Source organism: Rhopilema esculentum, chromosome 11 (assembly GCF_057945365.1).
Source record: "Rhopilema esculentum isolate cy_ngs chromosome 11, ASM5794536v1, whole genome shotgun sequence".
NCBI lineage: Eukaryota > Metazoa > Cnidaria > Scyphozoa > Rhizostomeae > Rhizostomatidae > Rhopilema > Rhopilema esculentum.
Genome location: NC_142825.1, coordinates 15,158,998 through 15,179,548, shown reverse-complemented (window position 1 = coordinate 15,179,548; position 20,551 = coordinate 15,158,998). Strand labels below are relative to the sequence as shown.

The 20,551-nt window shown below is 36.1% G+C and overlaps 1 protein-coding gene across 2 annotated transcripts; it reads right to left on the bottom strand.

The window, feature by feature from the left end:
- Positions 1 to 882: 882 nt before the first annotated feature.
- Positions 883 to 17,859, bottom strand: LOC135693173 (uncharacterized). Of its 2 annotated transcripts, none has more exons than XM_065211562.2 (5): positions 16,225 to 17,856; positions 12,531 to 12,689; positions 7,740 to 7,965; positions 7,443 to 7,597; positions 883 to 3,174 (listed from the first exon to the last, which is right to left on the bottom strand). In XM_065211562.2, exons 1-5 carry the CDS (start codon positions 16,822 to 16,824, stop codon positions 2,947 to 2,949), a joined length of 1,368 nt encoding a protein of 455 aa, XP_065067634.2. In that variant the 5' UTR covers positions 16,825 to 17,856; the 3' UTR covers positions 883 to 2,946. The 2 variants fall into 2 exon arrangements, with proteins under 2 accessions (XP_065067634.2, XP_065067635.2); XM_065211563.2 differs by lacking the exon at positions 883 to 3,174 and adding an exon at positions 3,186 to 6,680 and having other exon boundaries at positions 16,225 to 17,859.
- Between the last annotated feature and the right edge of the window lie 2,692 nt (positions 17,860 to 20,551).

The window sequence follows — 20,551 nt, the reverse complement described above, 5'->3', positions numbered from 1 at the left end:
CTGGGTAGGGAGCCGGAAGATATAATTGGAACCACAAAATTTTCATTGCTCCTCGCTGGACCACTTTCATCTTTAATATTCTTTCATAGTACAGTGCAGCCAAGGCTAGATAATTATTTATACATATACATACAATTCCCCTCTGAGACTTGTGATAAACCCCACATTTTACCTCTTTATGTATGTCGAAACCAAATACAATGCTTCTGAGCTTATTCTTCACAGTTCGTCTGCATGGTGTTTGATCAAAAGAATTGCATGTTTTCCTGCAGAAAAATAACGTTGCAAACAATGCCTACTTCGTTAATGTGCTTCGAAGCGAGAACTGGTGGTAGGAAGAACTGATGGAAAAGGGCGCATGAGGGGTAGAATAACCGTTTTATATTTAGTGCTATCAAGAGTAAGCTGACATAGCCTGTGATTGGAATACATCTCCTGGCAGAAAGTAATGACCTCGATGGGAAGAGGGGAAAACAAAGAACTTTAAGGTAAAGAATGCGTTATGAAAAGCTTGAGTAAAATGTGCATAATTGTCTCTATCTACACATTTGTACCAGCAAGTGTCATAATATCTCATTTTATAGAACATTTTCTTCGCAAAATCCATTTCAACCCATGGATTAAGGGTTGATGTTATTTTTGTTTTTGAATAATTCTTCCGTCTTAATTAGTATTGTTATCATCATGTAGATGCAAAAGGATCACAGGAACGAAAAAGATATATTCAATTTCAAAAACTCTCTGCAAGAGTTGTTAAAAGACAGTCTGAGCCCACTAGACCATTTAATCATGAAGATGAACAAAAGGAAGTTTTGTGTATATCCGTTTCTGTTCTTTTGCTCTCTTCACCGAGGAATACACTCAACAAGAAACCAAGAACACTTTTCGATAACTAGCAAATCATTTCATGATCCCAATTACGAATTGTTATTAATCGATAACAAATCCAAAAAGGAGAATTATAATGTAAAAATTAACCCCGTATTAAAATAAATACAAAAACTCACAACTTGGGCATTCAAAAGTACTGCTACGTCGATTACAAAATATGCTTCTCGAAATTATTGTAACGATTTGAGGCGAAAGACAAGGTTAGTGCAAGCCGTTTCATTAGAAGAATGCTTCCTTATAAGAATGATGCATTGTTAAAAGAATGAACTGCTAGTTAATATAAGCATAAACTTGTGTATATAACAAGGGTCAGCTCATACAAGGCAAGATATGCGCGAGTGGGTTAGGTCACAGGCCAGAATAAGCCAGAATAAAAACGTGCTCGATCCTATTATTGTCATGCCAAATACTCAAAACTACGCCCAGCTTCTTTGCAATTGTCTATGCGGGAGACACGTTTTTTAACAATTATGATGGAATCTCAATGGGTGAAATGAGATCTGAAACTTTTTCTATTCAACTTGTTCCGATGAGGAAAAGGAGGACATTACTATATGTTTAACATAAATTACAATGCTTGTAAACTTCAAACGGAAGGATATGAATGAAAGTTGAAGGTAGTGTACTCAGACTTTTGGCAGGCGTGCCCACCTCTTGTGTAATGAACGAAGGGCTAGATCTCACTCACCCTGCTAATTGACATAATTTATTGATATTCATGTTCATAACATCTGTCAAAAATTGCCTTCAGCTACCATGACTACAAGAATTCAGCACCCTATAAAAATTAGAAAAATACCCCACCCTATTACCCTGCTTTAAGGTGCAATTGATTTAAAGGGACATGCGCAGCTAGCTGGATGTAGTAAAAAAAATTTCGCATTTTCGTTATTTCACTTTCCTTGACATAGAACTTCACAATTTATACAAGAACTGCGAATCTCCGCTTATAAATGCAAGCAGGGAATAGGTTATCGCAACTTTGCATAAAAAGGTGTCCCAGCGAAGAAAATGAAAATATATTTCAAATCCACTAAAAGCTTAAATCATACAAACGGAGTAAAGTTAACAGTATGAAAAGCAAAGAAAGATTTTCAATAATGGAAGTTTCTTATAACAATTACAACTGCAATTGATTACGCTACACCAAACCGTTATTATGTCGTTTACACAATCGGCTTTATCGTATTCGTCCAAATCTGTAATCTAAACGCAGAAATCGGGAAACAGATTCCATGGTCTGATTGCGATATCTGACTTTATCAATACTAGAACCGATTTTCCTTTCTCGTGCATTCTGATGCTATCAAAATTGCACAATGGTTGAAATCCGATTGGACCAATTTTCCAGACCGATAAAATCTGATGATCTGACCGATAACATCTGAAGATCCGAGTGACAAAATCTGAAGACCCAACTGATAAAATCTGAAAATTTAACCGATAAAATCGTGATATCCGAACGATAAAATCTGAAGATCTGACCGATAAGATCTGAAGATCCGACTAATAAAATCTGAAGATCTGACCAATAAAATTTGAAGATCCGACTGATAAAATTTGACGATCCGACTGATAAAAATCTGAAAATCTGACCGATAGAATCTGAAGATCCGACTGATAAAATCTGAATATCGGACCGATAAAATCGTGATATCCGAACGATAAAATCTGAAGATCTGACCGATAAGATCTGAAGATCCGACTAATAAAATCTGAAGATCTGACCAATAAAATTTGAAGATCCGACTGATAAAATCTGAAGATCCGACTGATAAAATCTGAAGATCGGACCGATAAAATCTGAAGCAAAAAATGATTAGTTCTAATCGAATTCGATAAATCTGATTGCATAAATCCTACTAAATTTGCTGAAAAATTTAAAAAACTAAGTAACAACCGAATGGGATGGAAATTTAGCCCTAGTGTACCTCATGGACATTAAGAAATGTTGAATATTGCATTGTATCAAGGATAATTCAGATCGCTCGATGAAACTTCGGCAAAGGTTCAAAGCTCAAAGACGGAAGAAATGACACAAGCTTACTTCTACACCTATTCTTTCAACCTTCCCAAAATTGCATCTCTGACCAGCAAGCTGAGAGCTGCGGACGGCACAACTTTCAAATATGCAGCCGTTAGGCCAGCATAAAGGCGAGAAATCCCACCATATTTCAGTAGAGTTTTGGTGACATCGATAGAAGACTGCATCTGTAAGCGGAAAGCGGTGGCCTTTCTGTCTACTTGCATTGTTCTACGGACGACGTCAAGTGGGTGCACCGCCTAAAAAAAGATTCATCTAAAAAATTTAAACAGGCTTTGCGGGCGTTTTATTGAGGCCCGTTTAGTTCAAAAGTACATTGAATAAATAAAAAGAAAGTTAGATACATTGATGCATCTTGAATTAAATTCGCTGTACTTCAATTGCTATTAAATGATACAAAACTAATAATGGGAGTTTTTCAATAAATTATAGTAGGTGTTTAGAATAGTATCTTAACTTCTAAAAAACAAGGACAGTCATCTTTCGTTTCTTTTCCTGTAGATGCAACGACTGCGTCTTGACCTTGGCATTACGATATCCAGTTTTAGGTCGTTGTTAGTTTTGTTTGAACAATCAAGTTTGGCGCCAAAAATGAAAATTGATGGGAGAAGTGAATTTTGGGATTAGCCTGATAATTCTGCGTTAGTCCAATAATTAATCCTCAGCTTGCACAATAATTAATCATTTTTATGTCTAATAATTAATTCTTAGCTTACACGATAATTAATCATTTTAATGTCTAATAATTAATTCTTAGCTTATACGATAATTAATTGTATCAATATCAAATAATTAATTCTTAGCACCTACGACTATTTATTGAAAATCTCCATTATTAATTTTGTCTCATTTAATAGCAATTGAAGTACAGCGAAAGATAATTTCAAATGCATCAATGTATTTAACTTGAATTTTATTTATTCAACGTACTTTTAAAATAAGCGGGTCTCCATACATTTGGTGACCGAGACTTAGGTCTCGATCAAATGTATCCGAAAATTTAAAATTTTTAATCTTAATGGGTACTGACACTGCAAATATCCAGAATATATAAAATGTCTCAACTGCCATAAAACAGTTGTGTATGATAAAGCCTAGCTAGATTGGTAAAAGATGCGGTAGAAATATGCGAGCTTCTTGTATCAACATTTAATTCATCTCTTTAGTGAGGAATATTCCCAAGCACTTCGAAAATAGCCAGCAATTAAAGAGGAAACATCAATCGTAAAAAAATTAGAAGTGGAATACCGCAAGGGGCTTGCTTTGAAACATCTTTTGTCCATTATTTGTGATAATGAATTGTGTCTTATAAAGTCTACAACAATACTTTCATATTTATGCAGGCAAAAAAAGGGTTAGGTGCTTCGCAGAGTTGAATAAAGTAACTTTCTTGAACGAGTTGAGAAATGTGACTGCCAACATTTCTCGATGGATGATATGAGATAATACGACAAGAGACAATATGATTGATATGAACAGGGTGTTATTTTTCCCGTGACCGTGTGACCATTGGTAATAAGAAAATCTCAGTTAAAATGTTTCTCATAGGAAATCTTCAAGCATTGATAAATAATTTAACAGTTCTATACACTTTGCAAGAAGTTTGGCAGTTTTGAAGGAAATAAAATGCTCACTGGAAATTACTTCGCTACACTTAAAAATATCAAAACTATGTTTACAGTGATATTGTACTAGTAGCGCTCAAGGGGATCAGCTTCCCTTGCAAACAGTAACAAATTACTACTTACTGTTACGAGTGTTTGAGATACTTTTCGAATGCAGGATATACGGAAGGGAATATACAGAAAGAACTAACCCCCTATATTCATAGCATAATGACATCCATTTTAAGAATAGAATTAGTCAAACATTGCAAAAGTATGTCTAAGAAAGTAAAATGTTTAAAACGATTCCAAGAAATAACTGCAAAAGTTATACCAGAATGCATTTCAAGCTTATCATTCTAAAGCATGGTCGCGAAAATTGGCAATGCTTTATATGACGAATGACAATACTTTCAATTACCTTACCTACCCTTTAAAAGAGCTTTGTTATCAATGTCTTTTATAAGAAGGGCCACCGAAAGAGGGACAAAGGGGCAAATTGCCCTATGGCCTCTAGGTCTAGGGAGCCTCATAAAGTATTGAATTCCAATTTAAGAATTGAATTAATCAAATGTTGCAAAAGTATGCCTAAAAAAGTACAATGTTTAAACAATTTTCAAGAAATATTCTAAAATGCATTTTAAACTAGTCAGAGCGTGGTCGCTATAAATTTCTGCTCACTTCGCTCGCAGTTGGCCTCCTCTTTCGTTTTTGCCCCAGGACTTCCGAAACCTCCTGCGACCCTGATTATTAGCATGGAAAAAAGGAACTTACGAAATAGGAAATTTCCTTTTCTATATAGGTGACTCCTGCTTGTCTTCAAGAGGACTTTAAAGGATAACAGCCTGGATATGATGTGATTGATATAATAGGACTGGCATGATATGAAATGTTACTTGCAACTGGACGAGTAAATCTACAAAAATTTTACGGAGAGATCTCATTGGAAATCCGCTCTCTGAATCAGTCGACATTTTGTAGCGTGATGGACATGAAGTGTCTGGAGGGATTATTTCATCTCAACAAGTCGAATAGGAGGGCTTAGCTTATTTATAAAAACTTTCCATGGATAAAATACTTTAAATAAAAGACCTTTGAGTTGAAGCTTGGGAAAATCCAAAATCATTATACTTATTGAAAAAGTATTAGCCACATAAAATGTTTTCTATCATCAAGTGGTTATGTAATTGATTCTTAAGTTGATCCGGTAACATAAAACATCCAACTTTTTAAAAGGCTATAGATTTGACGATTCGTAAACAAAGTCACAAATACGAACAATAATTGTTTTCTGTATCACAACTCTACAAGGAGTAACTAAGAGATTGAGTGACACGACAGGGGTAGGACAAGGCTGTATGTTAGAGGCGTGAGTATTTATCTTGTCTAATGAATCGATTTTCGATTCACAGCACACAGCCCACGTTAATTGAAATGAAACATTGCCAACTTTGGATAGCTGGCGATGCTTCACATACAAAAAGCGCTAATCAAAAATGTTTAAAGACTCATCGCTAACAATGAGCCATTGCGCTACGCAAGCATCCCATAATGCATTTTTAGACTGTCTGAAATCAATTTTGGTTAATCCGTAGAAGTTTACTGCCATTGTTTGGACCGTCGCCACGTTCGCAAAAGCCCATTGTTAGCAACGAGTCTTTAAAGTTAAAGGGGCTGGGTCACGTGTAAGTCCCCTTTTAAACGCATACTGTCCCGCAAAAAACGTTTGTTAATGATTACGTGTACCAGCCTCTTTAAGGCAAAACGAATTAATACAATGTAAAATAGGACATCACTGTATAATGGCGCATCCCTGCACCATGGGACATTTCTGTACAATGTACATTGTTTTATCCCTGTAACCCCGGAGCATCACAGGGCAATGAGTCAACCCTGTACCATAGGACATCACTGTACCGTGGGATTTCCCTGTACCATGTGACATCCATGGAACATCCCTATACCCTGAGACATCTCTGTACAAATGGGCATTAATATACATTGGTTCATCCTTGTACCACGGGGCATCACTGTACAATGGTGCATTCCCGTACCATCGGACATATCTTCACAATGGAACATCTCTGTACCGTTTAGCTTTGCACCAAAATTTTCGGGATGAAAGAAACAAACCTTTGTATCTATAAACAAACCTGGGTAAGTCACCACAATCTTTGATTTCATGGATAAATATATTTCTCAAGTGGCTCCTCAATTTATTTTCTTAAAAATGTTATCACTGTTTGCCACTGCCAAACGAGTTACAAAACATTACCACATCTTAACAAAAGACACTAGTTTTATAATCTTCTGACAGATGCGCGCCACATTCACTAAATTATGACAGCATTTTAATCCTGTTCATAAGACAAGATAAATATTCGCGGCTCTAACATAAAGCCTTGTCCTACCCCAGTCGTGCATCTAAACGTCTTAGTTACTCCTTGTGCGTTTGTGACACAGCACACTAGTATTGTTCTCATTTCATATCAGCGCTTTACGTATTTAGCATCTTCAGAAAAACAATGTCAAATGTCTTTCTAAAATCTAAATGGTATACAGTTTTTGAAGCTTACATTAAAATATCGATACACGCTAACAATATAGGATTGCTGCTTGTTTACATGTTTTTACCATTTTGAAGATCTTTTTAGCGGAATTCACCTAAGTCTTCTCCTTTTAAAGTTTTCTATGGCTTGCTCATATTAGTCGTTCATTCTATTACACTTTTGAATACTTTACACATGTTTTTCAAAAATGATGTTTCTCTGTAGTTCAATCTGTCTATTCCGCCAAACCTTTCAATTATTATGTTGAAATTATTTCTCCTACGTTCTACAGTTTGGGAAATCAAACTGGATACCACACACAAAAGGTGCATTTTTATGTAAACAGATTCTTACCGTCTGTGCAACAGTGCCAGCCAATGCCCCACATGCCAGAAAGGTAGACACGTTGTTCCCGAAGATGGTTGTCACTGAAGAGTTCTTTAGCACGTCATAAACGCATTGTTGAATGGCCAAGAATGGGGCAATGGAGACAAGGGTTGGGCCCAAACCTATGGGACACAATACATTACTCCTTAACACATGCTTACGGCAATTTCGGCAAAATAATTTAAATATTGATCAAAAGCCTTCATCAATCTTGCTCAAATCAGTTAAAATCGCCGAGAACAGAAATTCTAATGACAGACTCACCTCTGAACAATGCAGCTACTCCTTCCTGGCTTTTGATCGTTTGAATTGCGTGAGAAATGCCTCTGTATCTAGTGACGTCAGCGGTCGTTCTATCTTGGACTGTTAACCGGGCTCTCACAACATCTAACGGATGAGTCAAAGTATTTGCTACAACACCAGCAGTGGCTCCTGATAACAATCTCCACAATGGTTGATTGGGATTTTTCTCGTTGTCAACCGGAGTATACTGAAGAAGAAACAAACTTAAAAAAATTAATAAAAGGTATAAGATGGTAAGGAAAAATTGGTACTCAAAACTGTATCGGCTCTGCTAATTAAAAACTGATGGTTGAAGTTCTCTATGTGTTTCTCAAAATGAATTATTTGTAGAAAAATTAAAATGTTTTATTTCAAATTTGATGACGTTGGTCCAGTCAGAGGATCTTAAGAAAATGATAATAATAATGAAAATGAAATAATTAATAAAATTGGTTTCCTCCTTGATACTCCATAAGATATAAATTAATGCCCGAGATTATAACTGCATTGTCGCATGGTCGCATGGTCGTATCACTCACTTACATTTCTTCAGCAAACTTTCTCAAATCATTTTCTGCACTCACTTATTTTTGGCTGTTAATCCCCTCCCCCAAGTGGGAAGTCAATCCTAAATAGCGGTAATTTTAAAATGTCACTACATACAAAAATCTGTCAAAATTACAACAATCTACTAAAATCATTAGGAAGATTACAAAAGATATGAAACAAGGCAAACAAGAAATATAACAGAAAACAAGAGATTTATGTCGAGAAGAATCTCTTTAAGTGGATGTGCAGAGGCACAAGTTGGCATTTGCCAAACGAACAAGTTTCCCAACATGATCAGGCGTATCATCTAATGGCACAGCATTATGACACTCAAAATCCAATCTATCCAGCAGTGTAAAAACGCAAAATGATCTCATGATCACATGCCTTAAAGAAAGGCTCTTTATTTCTAGATTGCCCATCATATCTTTGCACAAATACTTAAAACGTTTCACGGAGTCAGCGACCCTTGTCTTAAAAACATATTATATTATTCCATCTGAAAAAAATTTCTGACGAATGCACTTTTTGCTTTGATGGAAACTTACTGCTGAAGTGGTTTGTTTGATGTTGAGGGGAACGTTGTTTCAAGTATTAGCACCAGCATATCTGACAGATAACAAGCCACATTGCGAGGTGTTGTGTTGTGTCAAAACATAGCACCTCTATGGCACTGGCTTGTGCCATACTGATTAACATCTGACAACATGGCAAAAAAATTGTGAAATTTAGGTGTAGAAAACCTGTTAACAAACTTGTAGATAAATGTAAGCAGCTTTAAATTGAGCATACAGTGCAACTTAAAAATTTTCAATTCGAAGGAAATTGGAAAGATGGAGATGTAAAATTCTCGAAATTCACACCTCAGTCAGTCAGTTGTCGTTTTGAAACAAAAGGCGATGTTCTGACTCAAAGGGCTTCTTTGCGCTCAACTTCTATACTTTGTAGTGTCTTTTTCAAATCTCGGTAATTTTCAGTCTCTCCTAAGGAGGTCTAAATCATGATAATAATAATCATAAAAAGGTACTGTATTGGCTTATGTCGCATCACCAATACTGTACCTGTTTACTGTAACAAGAAACAAAATAGTCTTTCTTGCTTTCTGCTAGTATACAGGGTCGCTGAGTTTAGAATGCTAAATCACGTTTTCAGATCTATTGCCTGCTTTAATCCACCCATGTAAAGCGCGACTGCAATTAAAATCACTAATGGAAAACTTCACATTTTGATTTTACTTCCATTCACATATTCTAGCTACATTTCCCTGGAAAGAGATAATGAAATGTCAAAACAAGTGCAATGGTTCAGTGGGCTTGTGTTTTAAGTTACATAACCTAGCTATATTATTCCTTCGGCCATGTTTTCATTGAATAAGTAAGACACATATTGTAGTTAAAAGCAGCTGCAGATGTCAGTAGATACTTAGATTTCTGTCAAAGTACATCATAATGGACGCATATGCAAAGTTCACCTGCGTCAATAGTGCTCGCAAATGTTAAGTTCGGCAAAAACACGGTCCAGAAGCAGATCCAAACAGCCTATAATTCAAAGAATGCGAGGATAAAGCAAACGAACATCGAAAAGCCGTTATTTTTAATCTTAACGATGTGTTTTTGGATCGTAATGAAATATGCTTAACATAAGGCTTCAGCGAGATGCAAAGTAAAATACTGGGATTGGTGAAGAAAATAGCTTTGAAATTGATATGTCACAAAACCAAAGAGCGATAAACAGTTGATACAGGGATAAAAAATTCGATATAGTTTCAGGCATTGTCAGGAAAAGGGCTGGGGCATATAGCGAAGTCCTAACGATGGAAAAGAAGGAGGCCTTAGGAAGAGAGGAAGAATGAGTTGCTTGATTTTGGTTTTGTTAGCATAGGTTCCAAATCTTTGATTGGCTGAGTGACCAAAATTGGCCAATTAGATTTTATGAGTATGACAACAAATGTGCCTCGCAGCTAGATTTGGGACTATTGCAAGTACTTAACAACAATTGTAAAAACCTGTAAAATGTGCTAACGTGCCTCGATCTTCCTCTCTTCGTAACGCCTCCTAATTTTTTTAAAAAAATTGATTCTTCGATAAATTTATTAAGAACTTGCCCTTGTACTCAGTAAAAGATTTTTCGCAATCGTTAGTTACGAAGGCTTGAAATTGTCTTAAAAAGTGTTTGACCTCAAAAATTAACAAGTATGAACTCGCCGATACAAATTAATGCTAAAATAATTACAAGTCGGCATTGAGGTTTGCCCGTCTGACGTGAAAAAATCCTGAATTATTCTAAGAGAATCTGCAGTCCTTCTGTAAGATTATCCGGTATATAACAAGGATAGAACACTCGAACTCGAACTTCAATACTCCATTTTGTATTCTCACGCATAACATAACATAACCAACCGGGCGCATGCCCAACATAACATATATACGAGGCTAATAACGTCACACCTTCTTTCTCATAAAATTACTACAATTGTGCAATTTATTGTGTGCTTATGTACTTTATAAATACATTTTAAAGACCTGAAGACTGATGAGAAGCTCACCTCCACTGATGTTCATTGTCATGGCCTTGTAAAAGCTGATGCAATTCGTGAACGATGAAGAGGGTGGGAAAATGAAATATGTATCATTTACGAAAATTAATTTTTGTTCCTTAAAAAAGGTTCCCCGATCAAAGAAATGTGTAGAAATAAAATGTTGAACACAAAACAGCAATATTCTGTCAGTCACGCAAGCCTCAATGCTGACATTTAAATACTTGGAGTGGTTGAAGATTGTAGATCATTGTTGAACAAAACAGAACCTGGGAAAGGCCAGCATTAACAGAGTTGGGACTGGAGAGGTAATCGTCAATTTTGATGGATATCAGAGAAACAGCTCTAAATCGAATCGATAACTTTTCATTTTCATTTCATTCTTAAGTTCTTGCATGTGAAGTTTGGATGCCAGATGCGATCAAAAGATTTCAGACGTGGAGAGAGATCACTCTGCTCTCACCAAAGGATTCCAGAGCAGTAGGCAAAACCACACTGGTGATTAGAAAGTTTGTTAGCTTCAAGAGAGGTAAGTAGTTGCTTGGTGATGATGGTCCCCATTGTTTTAGAGATGAGGGAAGTAATAGTAGTGATTGGAAGATGGTTGGGTCAGGTATTTCCTCCTTTTTAGGAACAGGAATAACGTGGACTATTTTCCAGGAGGATACCGATTGAATAGGAAATCTGCAACAGGTTTTTAAGATCTGAACGTTTTATGGGGCACAGATTTTGCGAAGCATTGCTGGTATACTATCAAGACATATTGATCTAGAAGTGTTTAGCAGGAGGAGAGAACATTGCGAACCTTGCAAGGGGAGAACGTGATTACTGACAATTATACGGAAAGAGAGAGAACTTGTTTGATGGTTGGAATCTAATTGTTGATGTGTATTTGCTATTTGTTGGCAGGCCTGCAGGGCACCCTTTCTCTCAGCATCCTCAGAAGTGGGATCAAACAGCTGCTGTTGCTAATAGGTAGATTGGTATTAGCATATAATGATAACCATGATAACACTATTTATCAGTTTTGTGTCCTAAGTAGCAACCATAGAAATTCTACCTGTCAAATGCAACCTTTTCCTTCAGAACGATAAAAGTAAAAGGCAATGAAAAGCTTTTGGTATATACATATAGGAGTATATAATTGCATTTTTAATATCTAAAGCGTTTTATCGCGAGGTCGATATGATTTTCAAAAGGAAATATTGGAATTAGCAGAGAATATTGTTAACAACCCTGTAGAAGTTTCAAAGGAAAAGCTAGACTTGTTGGATGAGATGAAATTCTGTCTTCTGTGAGAACGGACGAAAAATCTAGCAGCTTACAGGCCATAAGCTGTCCGGCTATTAAAGACGATGCAGAGCAAAATCAATGAAAAGGTGCGCAGAGGCAGACTTTTGGTTATGTTGAAGTATACATTAAATTCGATGGTGAGACAGCGCGAAACAACACAAGAAACAGTGGCGGAAATTATGGGGGCTTGGGGGGGGGGGGGGCTCGGGCAAATTCGTGCTTTTGTCAGATAATTGACAACCATGCGAAACAGCACAAGAAAGGTGCCATCAATGATGGTTTTCTTCGAGCAAATTATGCTTATGTCGTTGAGTTGAATGAATGTATTGTTGAGCTGAAAATTAACTTGAAAGCCTAGTGGTAGCGAAAAAAACTGCTATCACTGGAATACTCACTTTTATCATCCTTGAATAAACCAAACAAACGATGGCTGATGTTGGGAAAATCCTCAGTAAATTCGTCCCGTTCCCTGCAAAAAGCCCATAAAAACCTTCAGTTCTCCAAACATTTTTGAGTGTGCCCAGGATCTTCAGTCGACTTGAACTTTTTGCAGTCTGTGAAAAAATAAAACAAGAGAAATCTAATATGCAGATAGATCGCCTACATTACAAGCAGATTTTCTCAAAGGTTGAATAGTAGAGCTCCAGAATGGAAATGGACTGTGCTTCAACACAGCTGGTGCTCCCTGGCTTCCAATAAATAGTTTAGCCTTATGTATTTATTTCTTTATCTAAAGTGAAAATTCAGTATTCCATTCTTACTGATAGAAAGATTATTGTCCTGATATGAAACAATACCAAGTCAGAAATAAGTTAATTACATCGCAAACTGGCTGTGAAACAGAAAAATCAAGTATAAACTCTTTCCCTTTTCCATCAATGTGATTCAGCCTTGGTTCTAAGATCTTAAGAAGTGAGCCAAGCAACAGTATCCATTACTAAACTTTAGGTCTTTCATTAGCAATATCTCATCCCATTAGTTACCAATGAAAATGATTTTGCATATCTAAAGATCATGGTTATCTTTCAGGCTTATTTAAAAATGAAATTTTTCAAAATACTGTATATTCACATGATGCCACAACGCAGCTACTCTTTTGTGTAGCTGATAACTCAGGGTTTTGGGAATGTATTAACACTTAACAGAATCAAAAGAGAAGTGTAAATGAGAAAATGGGTTGGGATTAACAAATGAATTTGAGATTAACATGAGATAAACAAATGAAGAATTAATAATTCCTGCCAATGTGTGACAAAAAAGGTCCCATGTTCAACACTGTACAAAAGTTTAGACACTCTCTTGTTAAGTATCCTATCCTTGCAGGACGCCTAAATCACTAGAAGATAAATGCAAATAATTTTAGTATTTAATTTAGTAATAGCTTGGCTTGTCAAAAAAGACAAGAAGCGGGAACATTGATTTTTGCACCTATGCTTTCAATACACTCCCACGTAGGCTATCCTATTGTTTCACTGGACACACCCATCCAAGAACCTAAGCTCAAGCCAACATGTTACACGCGCTCTTCCTCTTCCTCGCTTTCCTTTGATTTTCCTGGTGACCGCTAAACATTCTAACCCCCTTTCCACATTACTTGTCTACCCCAATTTACTTGTGATAAACCAACATTGTTCAAGTTAAATACTTTTAGTAGTTTCCCAACTTTATAACAAACCAACTTTTAGTAGTTGTTTTATCAAACTACTATACCTCTGAAAATCATTAAAATATTCTTACCAAAAACTGACATTAGAAATCTCATTATTAGGGGTAATTGTTTAATGGCATGCCCTGTTTAATAAAAGCGGAATTCACAATATAGTTGAGTATATAGTAAAAGAGGAATTTATTCCTTCAGCAAAAACATGTGGCACAAATAGATATTGTAGAAAGCTTGTTTGTCGATTTGTGTAATTTATCAAATATAGACTGAAAAGGACCCTTATGGTGTTAGATTTCCTATTTAAAAAAAATTTCCTTGCTTCTCTGGCTACGGGGCTATCAGAAATCCCATGGTATTGAGTTCTACTATAATATTTGCTATTCTGTAGTCCAATCAATACTCTGATTAACTATTTAGCTGATAATGCAAAATATAACATGCCTTTTTGTATTTCATAGAATGAAAGTTTTTTAAATTCAGAAAAAATGTATTATATCAACAGATAGTCATATTTTGAAGGTTTTGAAATCTATTTGCTCTGCTCTGATTGGCAAATTCAAAACAAATCAAAATCTGGAAGCGTTTGATACCAGCACAAATTAAATCTGAAGCTGCTTGCTTGGTAGGCATCTGATTCAAAGTGTCCCTTTTTAAATTTCCAGTTGTCTGCCCTTCATAGTATTTTATGCTGTGGAACCTGTGTGCATTGACCATACAATTCTATTTGCTTTCCATTCAGGATAAATCTCTCCATTCAGATTGATTCAACCTACCAGTATAAGGATGATAGCAAAAAAAATGACTGTATTTTAGTCTTTTTTAAAAACTTGTTGAATGGCTCAAATGTGATTCAAAATAGGGGTGTACCGGATATCCGGTAGGCCGGATAATCCAGCACCGGATCCCTGATTTTTTGAAAATCCGGTTCCGGTCGGATTTGTTTTCGAAATCCGGCTAGTTACCGGATTTTCCAGATTTTAATTGGAACAAAGAAAATTTCTAGAAAAACCAGTTATAAAAGAGTAAATACAACAATAAGAAGAATTATAAAGCATTAGAACAAATTGGAACATAATTCTAAAAGTTAAAAGCGTCCCAAACAATGTTTTTTCACAACTTAAAGTCGTCCAAGGTTATAATGCAAGAAAAGAAACTTTTTGCCATCTCTTAGAAGAAGTTTTGATCACTTATCTTTGAAGATATTTCCAGCCTCAGAAAAAAAACGCTCTGAATAAACACTAGATTCTGGAGTAGACAAATATTTTTGAGCTAGCCGGGCAATGTGGGGGAAGGTACTTTGTGCTGCTTCCACCAAAGTAAAGGACTTTCTTTGCATGGTATGCATGACATGTTGATATACCTCTCAGGCTCTGCAGCTATTACAGTTGATATACTAAGGAGTGCCAAATCTTAACCCAGGCTCACCCCAGATCCACTTCACACCATGAAAAGCCAATTTGCCGTGTAAATTACACAGAGTTTAACCCGGGTTAAGAAATGCAGTGTAGACTGGGCTTTGGAGGTTCTTGTTTATCAGTGGATAGTATCAACACAGATAGTATAAAGCATGCTTGTCATCAGGAAACAGGAAGACTGGATGGTGTATTCATAGAATTGTTCTCTTCGTTCTTCTCGCTATACATTTCCTTGCAAAGAATCTCAAAACTTTCTTATTATAGAAAAATCCGGTAATGGCCGGATATTCCGGCCGGATATTCCACGAAGAGATCCGGTAAATCTGGTTCCGGCCGGATTCTGAAAATGCTGATCCGGTACACCCCTAATTCAAAACAATGCTTCATATGACATTTTGCAAAATTAAAACAGTTGTCAATATTATATTTTGGAATACTTTATAACAAACCCAAGGTTGCAGAGAGTGAGGTTGGGCTTTGGGCATCTAATGGATAATATGCTTTCTATTATTGTGTGCAGAATAGTTCTTGGCCCCAGAGCACTTGCCCTGGCTACCCTCCTCTGACAGGGGGTACTTAATAAACCCTAAATGATAAGAATACAGATGTATATGGTACTAAATGGGGTTTTGGGTGTGAATCCATCCCTCTATAATCAAATATGTCTTTTTCATAAAATGATTTGATAAAAATGCCCAAATAACATTAGCTTTACCTCATTTTACAAAAGCTACCTCATTTTACAACTAACAACCAATGTTGCCAACCATCGTAAAGAAAAGAACTCTGAAAATAATGTGAGGTCTGGGAATCAGTGATAGGCACATCCTAGAACATTCTTCCCTTGAAAATTCAGCCAGTCTTGTAAATGCAAGTTAAATTTCTTCAAATCTATTAAATTTAGATATGATGAGTGTCATAACATAACACTCAAAAAATGCATCAAAATAGCTGAGAGATCTTGAGTTCCACTTTGCTTAAATACTCCCTAAATGAGAAAATAGTATTCACCTGAGCTAGAATTTTGATTTTTTCTAAAGGTGCAGTGGCAGTTCTTGAAGCTACCCCACCACACCCACCAGCTATCATGAACCTCCAAAGTGGAACTTCTGATGGTGGTAACGAAGCTGGAACCTGGTCACTGCCAATATCAATACCAAACCCTCTTGCCCATTTATCTGCTACAGAGCCAATGCTAGCTGTAGGCATATCCGCGAAAAAATCAGAAAACTCTTTAAAATTTATAACACCATCACCATCTTTGTCCATTCCTGTAATTATTGCTTTAATTTTCCTTATAGACAGCGGTTTCGACATCATCTCCAAGCACTTCTGAATTTCATATGCGTCTAACTTTCCATTTTGATCAATATCAATAGCTTTGAAGATGTTTTCAAGGCGCCTCTCGACAAATATACAAAACTCGCTGAAATCTAGCCTGCCATCATGACTATGGTCACTGTCCATAAAGGTTTCATAATCGGTAGCGCTTAGAGAGATATTAAGTTTATCACAGCATTCCTGTATTTCAAACCAGTCAATTTTATGATCTTCGTTTTTATCAACTTCAGCAAACGCTGCCCTGAGTTTCTGAGTAGCTTTCTCTCGCATGTTTGCAATGGTTCTTACCGTGACAGATAGGCCTAATGGCCTAGTTCATAACAATGCCAAAAAAACCAATTGTATACTCTCTCTGCAATATATCCAAGAATTCATCAAGGTGATAAAATGTGAATTTTGCTTCAATTTACCCAGGTAATTCTTTTACACCATATTTACAACTCTAGCAAATATTTCTTGGACATCGTCGCAGTCAGCTGAACTCGTTCCAAAGTATAAAGCAACGATAAAAGGGCGGGGTTGCAGCCTCGCTACGGTTTCGCGCCAAAACAAAGAACTACTTTACATCTACTTCATTGCCAGAGATAGCCTGGTGCAACGAGCTTTATTTTCTTAATTATTGTATTTATGAAATAATAATAATGAACGATGATGGCGATGATTACAGTGATTTATGAAGGGGTCAGCCGCTAGGGGGCCAAGGAAGCTCTCCCTGTATTTTGAAAAATTATCAATGCCCCCTTGTACAGTGCCTCTTCTTGATTATTAAGTGCCTTTTTCCGGAAAAGAATCCCGTTTTTAAAAAATGCTTTATTTCACTGTTTTCCTAAAAAACAAATATTGCCCCCAATAACCGTAGTGACAACAAGGTTATAACATATATTGCAGTTATAACATATCCTATTACCAACCCTTTTCCGCCAGTTCGTATTGTCGTTAACTTTAGTAGTGCTGCGTTATAAGGACCAAGCATGTCTACAAGACGAACTTTTAACAAATAACAACATTGTTTTCACTGTACATAGACAACAATTCAAAGCACTGAGATATACAAGGATGTCGAAAAATTTAACTATGGAATACTTCTAAGAAAGGATCTTTCTTAGTAGGAAAACTAAACGAGAAGAGAGTCCCCTTAAACAGTAAAGAAAATATTACGAAAAGTAAACTGTTTGAAATATCAGTTCATTTTAATGCGATTCCAATTAAAATCATTCACTAAGACTCTTGAAGATAAAATTTCCTTTAAAAAACGATGTTTGCAAGCATAAATTTTAAGCCAGGAGAAATATATAGTTTTGAATGAATGAAGGTGTTGCTTTTTACAAAAAAATCTATGCTTGTTTCAGGTTATTGATAGCCCCCCCCCCCCCCTCCCATATTTATATTTGTTAACCTAAACCTTTATCCAGAAGATTTTGTCTTAATGTTGAAGTTTTTTCTAATTCGATGTAATTATAGTATAATAGGGCAAATAACTCGATAGCTCATCTGAGTTCTTCTTGTTTGCCCTAACTTTTATCAGTTATGTAAGTATATTTGATCATGTAGCCTCTAATTGAAAGCTTGAATTTATAATAATTGAATTGAATTGAATTAATTTTGGCGCCACTCTGATACCCTAGCGCAAGATGCAAATTTTTTCAGCGCGGCGCAATGATATAGGCGCAGCGTTGATTTTTTCAGAACGAGGTCAACCCAAAATTTTAGAAAATCTATTTGATTTAGGAAGGTAACTTATATTTTGTCAGCTTGCCGTATGCATTTAGAAGGTTTTAAGCAATAAATTTTGTTTGTATACCGGTTTTGAGATTTTTAAAATATTTTTTTACCATGGCGTTGATAAGGGCACTCTGGTTTAGAGAATATTTGTATTTCTAGGAAGATTGTTTTGGGCTTTTTTACATAAATTTTGCGCTTATGAAAACATCTTGTGTTCATTTTTATCGTTACATTAAGGAACCATGGTAAAGAGGTCATCTTCAATTCTGATTCAGCCACGCCCCCTTCCTACAACATCCTGATGTCCGTAAATAAAAGTCTGATTGCTGATGAATGTTAGAGGGAAGGCCTTGTCATGGAAAAAACTTGATGTAGATAGTTATCATAAACTTTTTCACTCCATACATCTGAAATTTTCACCATAAGTCATATGAAGGGAGTTGCCGAAGTAGGGGAGTGTTCATTTAACAAGTTGTCATAATGATAAAAGAGTATTTGCTAAAATCTACCCCTTTACTCATAAAATTCAAAATAAAACCAATTTTGAAATTATATTCGGTTTTTTTGCAAATAAACCCAAAAACAGTCTTCATAAAAAGGTAAACAGGTAAAACTTTTGAAATTAATACAACAAGCTAGCAAAACATAACTAACCTTAAAAATTTATGCTAATATTCGATAATCTTGGTTTTTCTTCGTCCAACTTGCAATGTCCCGTACTGAGCCTTTATGCGGAATCGTCTTTTTGCCCTTTTTACGGCTCGAATGATTTTTCCTCACCAGCTCAATGGGCAATTAAGCCCAGTTAGACTTCTAGCGCCTTCGGCACTTGTATCTTCAGCAGAATTGTGTGCGGTATTCCACAAGGCTTGTGTTTGGGACCCTTACTCTTCATACTATACATTAATGATTTTGAGAATTGTCTAAAACGCACGGTTCCAAATATGTATGCTGATGATACATGTGTGAATATCGCGTCAGAAAACCTGAATGAACTCCTAACAGATTTGAAAAACGAGCTGGAAAATATATCGAATTGGATGAGGATTAACAAACTTAGTTTGAACACCAGCAAAGTGAATATATGGTTATAGGCCAAAGGCGACAACTAAACAAAGTAGGTAATGATTTGCCAGACCTTGTTTTCGATAATGAAGTTATCGAAAGGGTTGACAAAACAAAATACTTGGGGATCAACATCGACGAAAGCCTTAATTGGAGATAGCAGTACAAAACTATCGAAAACAAGCTGAAAGGGGGCTTGAGCCTCTTAATAAAGTTAAAAATCCATGATTTCAGAGTATAGAACCAGAAACCGTGGAGACCTGCACACAGTGACGACGACCAAACATTACGACGACACATTCTTGACCCTGATGCCACGTCATCATAGACTCGTTGAAAATAAAAGAGCAGCGAGAATTAGAAAATAAGTCAAAGAAAGTGTTGTGTTTTTCAGTGATTTATGAAGTAACGCAATGTTTTTCATAGAATCATCGTATGAAGAAGATTTCTGCAAAAAGTGTCTGAAGGAAAGAAAGAAGACATTAGAAAAATCATTATTCTAATGTCTTCTCTATTTCCTCGAGACACTCTTTGCAGAAACCTTCATGAGAGGCCCTTGAATGACGCAGTACCTCAAAGGTGCAATGCTTATTAGAAGAGGTTTAGCATTAAAAGCAAGTTCTGATGGTGTGGTGCTAATTAGAAGTTGAAACTAGAATATTTATAAATGGAGAAAATAACCACAGGGAGGCGCCGATAGGACAAAATGAGGTCTTATTTGCATTAAATCAATTTTTATTAGTGGTAGTATAGCAATGATGGTTGGGCTGGCCTGATATTGTAGCTGTTAGTTGGTAACAACTTTAAAGTAATTTTGCTTTGAGCTTTTTGCCTCACTAACAAAATCCAAATCTTTTATGAAATAAAACCAATAGTTTCAAACTTTTCAAATAATGCACCTGGAGGGAGTATAGTTATTGTGACAATTATCCTGAAAAATTAACAGCTTGGCCTCAAAAAGTACACTTTTTGCTTTCTATGATGAATTTTTTATAAGCGGTTACTATAACACTTTTCATACAAGTGATGCACAAGAACATTAGAGGCACTTTAGTTGTCCAGCTGTCTACCAGTAGCAGATTTGTCAGTGTGATCATCTAATACAACCTTAACGTTAGTGACAGGTGTAGGAAGTGAAACCGCTGCCCATTTCATTCCAACTTATGGCATTGAAAAGCCATTTGAGTGAGCTATTGATGTAATATATGCC

Excerpts from the sequence above, each read along its gene's own strand:
- LOC135693173 (XM_065211562.2), bottom strand. The coding sequence starts at position 16,824 with ATGCGAGAGAAAGCTACTCAGAAACTCAGGGCAGCGTTTGCTGAAGTT. Across the intron at positions 7,966-12,530 it reads TTTATTCAAGGATGATAAAA|TATACTCCGGTTGACAACGA; the intron begins GTGAGTATTCCA and ends TTTCTTCTTCAG. Across the intron at positions 7,598-7,739 it reads AGTAGCTGCATTGTTCAGAG|GTTTGGGCCCAACCCTTGTC; the intron begins GTGAGTCTGTCA and ends TGTGTCCCATAG.